A 10,992-nucleotide genomic window follows, 5' to 3' on the forward strand; every position below is an offset into this window, starting at 1 on the left:
TTTTTCACAAACCGTATATATGACACTTAAAATTATTAATAAGCCGTAAAATATTATAATAGATCATATATATTGATATATATTATTTTACAATGTTTATTATAAATATATGAATTTATTTAGAATATTTTAAAATGGTAGGATTAAGATATAATTGTTTCTAATTTTATATTATTTTTATATGAATGTTTAGCATGTTTTTTCTTATATAAATTTAGAAACTTTGTCAATTTATTTTTTAATATTTTTTAAAGATTGTCTTAAATATCAATATAGAAACTTCTAACAATTGAAATGATAAGATATAATTATTTCTGCTTTTTTAAAATATTGTAATAAAAAAATCTAAAATGATTTCTATTTTTATAATAAACAAGATTTTTGGGTTGAATTTAGAAACTTACGAGTAAATTTAAGATTTTTTTTAGTGCATTACTAATTTATCATTGTTTTTTAAATTTTTACATTTTTTTGATGGAATTATTTCTTTTCACTTCAATTGAATAAAAAACTTATAATAAACTATTCACAAATTAAAAAAAATTGACACTTAACATTTTTTGAAAAACGTAAAACGAAAGGCATTTAAATTATTAAACCGTCATAAAAAAATTCATGACAGGCAGGGGTGGCCGTCAAATTCTAGGCCTGCGGCTCCACTAACCCCCAAAAAATGATCATCTGAACTTTTCTTCCACTAATTGAGCCTTTAAATTAATCAAAATCAGCATAAACTTCTCATTTCAATTTACTCTCTTAAAAGCAAATGTTCTATGATGCCGTCTGCTACAGATTGTTGTAAATCATTCTGATATAGAAGATGAAAATAATACCTTTTTCGCATCTGTTCAATGCCATGTGGAGCCAAGGCACTGTAAGAACACAAACCAAAACCAAGTTCATTTGCAAGGCATTTCAAGTTCCAGGTAACTCTGCCTATGTTTATGATTATTATTATTAGGTTTTATTTCATTTGAAACACTATACATGTCGACTATTGTACCCGCGCCAGGCAATACCAACATGATTTTTTTCACTTCAATCCTGCATCTGAAAACAAGTTTGCAACCTAATGTGCATAAAATCCATAGCCACATGTTCAAACGTGCACATCTTGATTTTTGTAATCAAATACACCCTCTTGATTCAATGCAATATTGTATTGAAGCAAATTTTGGTTTTATTTGTACTGTCGCACTTTCTGAAGAAAGCCTTGGAGAAAAAATTAGTAAGAATCAATCCAGAACCGTTAAGAGTCAGTCGCTAACAGAAAAGATCAGTAATGCGCAATACCCAATTGAAAAATTTAATAAGAATTGCTACCCTATGGAAGAATTCAGTAATGGACAATGTCCAATTGAAAAAATTAATGAAGGGCAATTCTCAAATGCAAAATTCAATGAGAAGTATCGAATTAAAAAGTCCAGAACCCTTGAACATGGAGATCATATTGGTATGGGTGGGGACATGTTCTGTAAAGAAGAGATAATGAAACAAACCCTAAATGCTTTACAACATTTTGGCGTTGGGATGGGGAATAGAGCCTATGCTGAACTTCTTCATGCCTTTGCTAAGGCAAAGGCCTTGGCAGAAGGAAAGATGGTTCATTCCCACATGATCAAAACCGGATCTTACCCTGACACTTTCGTCTCAAATCATCTCATTAATATGTACGTAAAATGTGGCAGTTTGGAAGAAGGACGCCTAGTGTTTGAGAAAATGCCTAAGAGAAACGTTGTGACGTGGACTGCAATGATTGCAGGATATGTGCAACATGGGTGTGGTAACATGGCCATTGTACACTTTTCCCAAATGCTGGAGGCAGGTGCAAGGGCAAATCAGTTCACCTTTGCCAGTGTTCTTACCGCTTGTGCGATTGCGGCAGATTTGGGATATGGTAGACAAGTTCATGTGCACTTGATCATGTCTGGATTTGACTTGAATGTATTTGTTGGAAATGCACTTATTACTATGTATGTCAAGTGTGGAAGCATAGAAGCTGCAAGGAGAACGTTTGATGAAATACCTGAGCCAAATCTTATCTCCCAGAATGCCATAATTGCAGGTTATGTGCAACATGGATTTGATTGGGATGCCCTAACAATTTTTTCCCAAGTGCAACAGTTAGGTATCGGAGCAGATGAGTTCACCTTTTCTAGTGTTCTTGCAGCATGTGCGAGCTTGGTGGCTGTGGAACAGGGGAGGGCAATCCATGCCCGCATGGTGAGATCTATGTTTAAGTCAAACGTCTTTGTAGGGAGTGCCCTTGTTGATGTATATGCAAAATGTGGATATATAGCAGATGCATACAAAGTTTTTGATAAAATGCCTGAAAAAGACACAGTCTTATGGAATTCAATTATTGCAGGGTATGTACATAATAAGCAAGGTGAAAAGGCCATGAAACAATTACACCGAATGCAACGGGAAGGCATTCAGCCAGACAGATTCTCATTGGTAAGCATCCTTGGTGCCTGTATATGCGCAGAATATCTTAATTATGGAAAGCAGGTACATGCCTACACAATTCAAACCAGATTGAATTCAAATTTATCTTTAAATAATGCTCTCATCAACATGTATGTCTGGTGTGGGAGAATAGATAATGCAAGATTAGTGTTTGACAAAATGGCAGAGCATAATATAGTCTCCTGGACTGCAATAATAGCTGGATTTGTTCATGAGAAGCATGAGGACGAAGCTCTGAAAATATTTTGCAAAATGCAGCAAGCAGGAATGAAGCCAAACCAGTTCACATTTGCTACCATTCTTAGTGCATGTGGAAGCTTAGCAACCCTAGAAAATGGAAAGCAGGTGCTTGCTCAGACCATTAAGATTGGTTTTGTTACAAATGTTTGTGTGCAAAATTCTATTATTGCAATGTATGCTCAATGTGGAAACTTAGAGGAATCAAAGAAAGTGTTCAGGGATGCACCTGAAAGAGATGTTGTCACATGGAATGCAATAATATCTGGATGTGCTCAGCATGGTCATGGCAATGAAGCCCTGCAGCTCTTTGAAAACATGCAAGATCTTGGTGTGAATCCAGACTCCAGAACATTTGTTTGTGTTCTTTCTGCATGCAGGCATGCAGGCCTGGTGAAAGATGCTCGTCATATCTTTGATTCAATGATTTGTGATTATGGAATCATACCAAGGTTAGAACACTATGCGTGCATGGTTGATCTTCTTGGCCGTGTGGGACAACTTCATCAAGCAATGGACTTTATCAAGCAAATGCCAATAGAACCCAATGCGTCAATGTGGCAGACATTGATTGGTGCTTGCAAGGTACATGGAAATGTTGAACTAGGAAAATATGCAGCAGAGCGTATTCTTGAGTTGGAACCACAAGCAGCAGAAACATATGTTTTGCTATCAAACATCTATGCTGCAGCTGGAAGATGGGATGATGTGGCATACATGAGAAATTTAATGAGTGAAAGGGGTGTGATTAAAGATCCAGGATGTAGTTGGATTGAGGTTCAAAACAGGGTGCACACATTTACTGTTGGCGACTGATGACATTCCTAGATTAGAAATATTTAGGACAATTGGAGTTGTTGAGTAGACAGATGGAGACAGGGTATTAGCCAGTTTCAAACCTTGTGTTTGATTGGTGCTTGCAGGGTCCATGGAAACATCGAACCAGGAGAATATGCCACAGAGTGTATTCTTGAGTTGGAACCACAAGTAGCAGAAACATATATTCTGCTATAAAACATATATGCTGCGGCTGGAAGATGTGATGTAGCAAATATGAGAAATTTAATGAAAGTGAGGGGTGTGATAAAAGATCGAGGATGTAGTTTGGATTGAGGTCCAACACAGAATGCAGATGTTTACTGTTAGGGGTCAGTCTCATTCACAGATGAATGGTATATATTATAGTTGGAGTTGTTGAGTAGACAGATGGAGGCAGGGTTTTCCTCGGACTCTTGCATTGCATGCCATGCAAGAAAAACGAGATGAACACATGTTTTATCACCACAGTGTAAATTGTTACTTGCCTTTGGGCTTATCATTACACCTCAAGTAGTTCTTATTCAAATTATCAAGAACCCGCATCTGTGTTGAGATTCCCACAGTACCACCAAGTTTTGAGAATGGGCTGTCTTTATACGGTCACTAAGGTAGTGCAGCTTAAAAAGGAAAGACACATGAACTTGAATTACCCTCTTTTACTTGTTTGATGAAAGGACTAGTTGCAAGTTTGTCACAGACTCATAAGTTTGTTAAGATATTTTGTTTGAAAAGGATATACATCACTACCATCACCACTGTCACTGAACGCTAGCCTGAAAATTTTCTCAGAACCATTATCTTTTAAGTATCACCACAATGCTAGAGGTTCACCAATCAAATGTCATTGATCTCCATACTTATGTCAATTGCAGCGGGTGTGCCCTGAGAAGCAAACTAGAAATGGAAGTTGCAGATAACTTTTAATATTGCTTAGAGATATTTGTTTGCAAATCAGTTGCTTTGGCATTTACACCAGGATGCAAAATGGTATGAAGAAGCTATGAGAAACCACAAAAAATATCATTTTTGTGTCTTGTGTGGAGAGAATTTATGATTATCTATGAGTTGAAGGGGTTATGAGCTATCAGGCTACATTGCTTCTGGGGCCCTTTTTTAACAAGGCCCCTATTCTGGGTAAAACAGCAGATTAAATCCTCACATTAGGAACTTAATGATTTTGGAGCTTGTAGCTTGGACTTTCCCCACATAGATTCTTTTGGGTTTGATCGAATTTTGTGAAGAACACTCCCTACTTGTTGAATATACCTTGTAGCTTCTGATGACAATGCTTGAGTATTGCCTTGTCTCTATAACATGCTATACCAGCAAAATGAATCAGTCTTGGACTTCATGAAGTGTTGAACTGTGATGCAATAAGATAGAATGAAGAAATTCCTTATCAGAATATTGTTTTTATCCACATTTATCATGGAAAATACGGGTATAAGTGTAACTAAGTGCAAGGGCAAATGAAAGAAAAAAAAGTCCATGCCAGCGAAGAATTATGAACTACAGGCAAATGTTATACAAGAAATGGGTGAGTGATAAAAGAGATCTGCAAAAATACATAATTAGACAAACTTGAACGTGGATTGATCCACAGAAAAGACCAAAATTTGTGACTCTGCTCATCTTCGCTGTGTTTTTGTAATCAGATAAGTATGCCATAAATAATCAATCAACTTCTATGATAATATGTAAGGCTGCATCAGCATGGAGGGGCATGTTCCCCATGTTTTGAACCTGAGTCATTGTAGTGATAATTGTTTTTTTTTTGTAACTAGGATAGGAAAATAAAAAGGATTCGGATTGCCTTAAGGCATCATCCGAATTCTTTTTATTTTCCTGGGCCCTTCTTCATTAAGGAGGCGTGTAAATAGGGCTGGGCCCTATCTCCATCTAATGTTTTTATGTAGAAGGGCACATAGGGCTGGGCCTTATCTATGTGCACAAATTAGGATAGGGCTGGGCCCTTTCTCTTTCACACACCAAGCAAGGTCAAATGTGTGAGATTGTAGCATCTACCTTAGCGCCCAAGATAGGGCTGAACATAAATAAATCATGGAGTAAGATATAGGGCCGACCCTATCTTGCACATATAACGTGGGAAAAGTACAAAGACTTTAGCACCAAAAAGTGCCTTATTGGGCCGACCCAATAAGTCACCAGTCCTCATATATAAAAGTTACATAGAATGCATCTTGATACAATTATTATATATGCGAATCAGATCTGCAATAACAGTGCGAAATACATCTGCTCTCCTTTGGTGTGAAGATACCTGATCTATGGATGCGACTCTGCTCTAATTGATGCGAACTTAAGTCTATTGTTCATGTTGAAGAAGGCACGGTTATGCTGATTACAAAAATGTCATTTGAAGCTGAAGATATCTGCACATGTATTCAGCCTGAGATAGGTGTTGTAAGACTGCAATTTTACTCATAATGAGTAATCAGATTTGAGGATCTGTTGTTGCTGGTTTTTTTCCTCCAAGAGGGAGATTTTCCCAGGGTAGACTTGTGTTGTGTGCCCTTTCTATTTGTGTGCTTTGATTCTTGTGACTCTGCATTATTATTTCCTACTCATTATTGTTAATCTGATCACGAAAACTAACATGCTATCAGAGCCTAGGTTTGCATGTGTACTGATCAGATTTACAGCCTAGACATTTGTGTGACAACTAGGGTTTTCAGATGATTACATGCACAGTCAAGGTCCCTCATCTGCATCAATGGATTCCTCATCCTCTTAGTATCTTAGAACCTTCAAAGGTGATGAATCTCAATTTATTTCAAGGGAGATAGGTAAGTGAAGTTGTAGGTGATTTGAAGCTACCTTAAAACTTACCTTATTTTGATACTTGTTGTCATCCTTATATATTTCTGCTATCATATACCTACTATCACTTATATATTCAATGTTTTCATGGCTGAATAGTGATAGTGTATATATATGGATGTGTATTAGGATCCGAGTATAGGTAAATGTCTTCTATCTATATGTCTGAATCTGTGTGTTGAGGGTTTGTAAGGGTTGGTGTTTTGTTTTACTATATCATGTCTCTAAGGTAACCTAATGTCTACTCTTGAAGATAATGTTTTCAGATTATGTCTCTCTGAAGAAAGCATTCATGCATGACCTGAGAAGCCCTACCCCAATCAGATCTTGTCATCGGACTAATTATGAAAGTCTACCTTTCATCTACTATGGGTCCACTTCGTAAGTAAGAATGAATCATTAGGCCTGTGAATTCTTTATTTAGATAGGGTTTTAGAGGGAGTCTTGATATCTTTTAATATCTCATTTCATTCTTGGGTTCTAATCATTATGGTTTAATAGAGGAATTGATAATATATATCTAATGTATATTCCTTGTCTATTGCAAAATGTTTATTTATGATGATACTAACCATGATACACTGGGTGTATCATCCACCCTTTGCAGAGTGCAAGGTGAGTCCACCCTCTGCGCAGTGCAAGGTGGCAGGTCTCTCTCACCCTCTGCGAAGTGCAAGGTGAGTCCACCCTCTGCGGAGTGCAAGGTGGCAGTTATTCTCACCCTCTGCGAAGTGCAAGGTGAGTTCACCCTCTGCGGTGTGCAAGGTGACAGGTTGTTCTTCTCAGTGAATAAGCTTATGTATCCTCTGCGGTTGTGCATGATTTATGTTGTATGGTTATATATATCTTTGAGTATTAATTGTTGTAGGTGTGCATATGGAAAGTTCTCTGTCACCCTCTGCGGATATGCATGATGAAAGATCATGGTGTTACATGCAGGTCCCCAGGAAAGTGTAAAGTAATGAAGCGTTGGCTTCATCCTCTGCAAGCATTGCAAGAGAAGATCATGTAAAGGTTCATTGTAATGTAATTGCGTGATCAAATCACAAATTGTATACTGATTGTACTATTAGCGCTAGGCCCTAATCCTAAACCTTGTAAATATTCATGCCATGGGTTTGTCCATGAGAATTTGGCTATGTATTTATTTTCCTCCCTAGTTAAGAGGGAGTGTTTTTTTTTTGTGTAACTAGGATAGGAAAATAAAAAGGATTTGGATTGCCTTAAGGCATCATCCGAATCCTTATAGGGCTGGGCCCTTCTTCATTAAAGAGGCGTGTAAATAGGGTTGGGCCCTATCTCCATCTAATCTATTTATATAGAAGGGCACATAGGGCTGGGCCCTATCTATGTGCACAAATTAGGATAGGGTTGGGCCCTTTCTCTTTCACACACCAAGCAAGGTCAAACATGTGAGATTGTAACATCTACCTTAGCGCCCAGGATAGGGCTGAACCTAAATAAATCATGGAGTAAGATATAGGTTTGACCCTATCTTGCACATATAACGTGGGAAAAGTACAAAGACTTTAGCGCCAAAAAGTGCCTTATTGGGCCGACCCAATAAGGCACCAATCCTCATATATAAAAGCTACATAGAATGCATCTTGATACAATTATTATATATGCGAATCAGATTTGCAATAACAGTGCGAAATACATTTGCTCTCCTTTGGTGTGAAGATACTTGATCTATGGATGCGACTCTGCTCTGATTGATGCGAACTTAAGTCTATTGTTCATGCTGAAGAAGCCACGGTTATGCTAATTACAAAAAGGTCATTTGAAGTTGAAGATATTTGCACATGTATTCAACTTGAGATAAGTCTTGTAAGACTGCAATTTTATTCATAATGAATAATCAAATCTGAGGATCTGTTGTTGCTGGGCTTTTTCCTCCAAGAGGGAGGTTTTCCCAGGGTATACTTGTGTTCTGTGCCCTTTCTATTTGTGTGCTTTGATTCTTGTGACTGTGCATTATTATTTCCTGCTCATTATTGTTAATCTGATCACGAAAACTAACAATAATTTCTCTAACTTGGACCTATGTAATGTTGGCCAATGGAAAAGGCCTTTTCTTCCATGAGGATGCTGGCATGCTTATTGTTTCTTTTGGCAATCTTCTTAACTTCTCAAGGTTTTATGCTAGAATGACTTGTTTATAATGTTTATTTAAGTAGCAGAATTTGTTGAAATTATAAATCTTTTTTTAAAAATTATCTCAACTAAGAAGAATTTTAACTATATATGGCAGACTCTTGGGCTGGAAGGAAATACATATTATTATCAATGCTGAGCTTCTGGATTATATTGCATGTTAGTTTTTGAATCAATATTTCGGATTACACTCCATGATCCATTGTCAGGATAGATATCAGATTTTATGCCTTTTTAGCTCTCTCTACTATCCTGATGATGGATCACGGAATGTGGTCCGAAATGTTGATGCAAAAACTAACACACAATCTAATCCAGAAGCTCAACATTGATAATATTATGGATTGTAGAAATTTGATATCATTAAGACATTATTTCTTATGAAAACAAAAGCTTTCACTACAATTTATCTAGGATTGTGGAGGTGGGATTGTAATAATAGATGTAGAATTAAATGTAGAGTTTACATAAAGTAAATGTGATACTTGCTTGAATCTTGTCCGTGGAATATGCTACTGAAGATGCTAGCAATCAACTCACCAACGTGCTGAAAATCAGAGCCTTGATTAGATGAATGCTTCAGAATCTATAAATTAATTGTGCTATTTTTGGGTTAAGATCTATGTCCGCTAAACTAATCTTTGCATTTGTGGAACAAATTTGTCACATTGGAATTGAATTGAAACTGTGAAAGTGATTTGACAGAAAATGTATGATTGTAATAAATCCACCTCAGCTTGCCATGCATGTGTCTATAGAACACTATTTTGGAACTTGCTAAGTGAGGGTCATTTTTTCCTCAATCAAGCCCCTAGGTGGATCAATTCAAGGACCAAGATTAAAAGTAATAGACAAGCATGCAATATCCTAGTAAGATGATGTATGTTGGTGATGCAATTAGGATTTCCATTGCTTTTGCTATAATGGTGCACAAATGGATTAGGGGCATGTTGTATATATATGACTTCAAATGGATAGAGAAATCCCTTAAATGCAACAACATAAAATACAAATCCACACAAACATGTGCATCAGGTTGTCATGGCTACTAAAAAAGGTTGGCAAATTTTAAATTTGAATTTTGAGTTATAAAAGCTCGAGGTTTAGATCCATGGTTCTAGAAATGATGTCATTGGTCAATTCCATGCCTACGGATTTAATCCAAGGTGGTGAATGAGAGATCTAAGGAACGTTACCAATTCTTGAAGATGGGTGAAATGAGAACATATTAAAGTCATAAGCTGAATTTCTCACAAGAAAACTCGTTTGTATACTTGTTATTGCATAAAAGACATTCTAAATGAAGTACACTAAAAACATAAGGGAAACAGGAATGGGTATGCGATTTTCACCATTACATTATTAAAGATAAATTTAACTAATTAATAAACAATAATTGTAGTAGAATGATTTTTTCCTTGTTTAATTGGTAATATGGGAATTTTAGCCTACCCCAAGTTAGGTAATGCCAAAATGGGAGACCTCATCTCTACACATGAACACATAGTCCAAACCTACTAGCTTAGTAGCCCAACAAGGGTTGAGGGTTTGGAGCACAAAGTCATTGACATGAACACCAACAACTTCAATGAAAAGGTTCAAATCTATGAGCACAATGGATTAGTAAGGGTACAATGCCCACAATTATAATGGCCTAGTAGGGGTTTGAACCTTAGTGGCAACAACAACAATGCCACAATTTAACCACCATCCTATGCATTGAATGGCACAATGTGGTTTTATATATTATAAGGGTGCTAGATTTAAGGAGATAAACCATTCATCATGTAATGGAATGACTGCATTAAATAACCACAAGTTTATGAATAATATATTGAATTGTATTATAAGTGTAAATATTAACACAAAATTTGAGTGAAAGCTATCTAACGTATTATGAAATATGGAAATTACATATCATTTCCCAAAGATAATGTTTTTTTTTTCTATCATCTATTGCATTTTGTAAGAGAGAAATTGTGCACACATCCCCTTTTATTTTATGTTTTGGGTTCACTTTGATTAAAGTGTCCTTAATGTAATGACTAGTCTTGATGTAGGAGCATCCTTGCTTCTTGGCAATTTTGCATCAACCAAAAACATTTTCTTTTTAGTTTGTTCTTGTTTTGCAGTTCAACATTTCATTCTGCATTTCTTTACATTTGTTCATCAGATCTTGTGTAGTTGGATTTTGATTGTGGACATGTTCATTTGCCTTATCCTAAGTCTGCGGGACGTTTGGATTTTTTCCCGACAAGTTATCACTTCCAGAATCCAAGACAGTTTTCTGGCTTTGAACACTGGAACCGCTTGGACCTATTTTGCTAATGGCGAATCTTGCGGATTATTTCTATAGCTTGTAGAGCTTCAGTTCGTTGTCTCCAACGTTTCTTGGCGTGTGGCCGACCTTTCCTTTGGTCCGCACTTCCTCCTATGGATTTTTCCGGATGGATCTCTTAATTGGCGGAG

The 10,992-nt window shown here is 36.6% G+C and overlaps 1 protein-coding gene across 1 annotated transcript; it reads left to right on the top strand.

Annotated features, from left to right (window-relative positions):
* Positions 1-766: 766 nt before the first annotated feature.
* On the top strand, positions 767-4,876 carry LOC131036962 (pentatricopeptide repeat-containing protein At3g02330, mitochondrial). The gene is made up of 2 exons (XM_057968994.2): positions 767-926; positions 1,763-4,876. The coding sequence occupies exons 1-2, from the start codon at positions 821-823 to the stop codon at positions 3,520-3,522; spliced, it is 1,866 nt and encodes a 621-aa protein (XP_057824977.2). The 5' UTR covers positions 767-820; the 3' UTR covers positions 3,523-4,876.
* Positions 4,877-10,992: the final 6,116 nt, after the last annotated feature.

Source organism: Cryptomeria japonica, chromosome 11, assembly GCF_030272615.1.
Source record: "Cryptomeria japonica chromosome 11, Sugi_1.0, whole genome shotgun sequence".
Classification (NCBI taxonomy): domain Eukaryota; kingdom Viridiplantae; phylum Streptophyta; class Pinopsida; order Cupressales; family Cupressaceae; genus Cryptomeria; species Cryptomeria japonica.

Excerpts from the sequence above, each read along its gene's own strand:
- LOC131036962 (XM_057968994.2), top strand. The coding sequence starts at position 821 with ATGAAAATAATACCTTTTTCGCATCTGTTCAATGCCATGTGGAGCCAA. Across the intron at positions 927-1,762 it reads CAAGGCATTTCAAGTTCCAG|GATATGTGCAACATGGGTGT; the intron begins GTAACTCTGCCT and ends CAATGATTGCAG.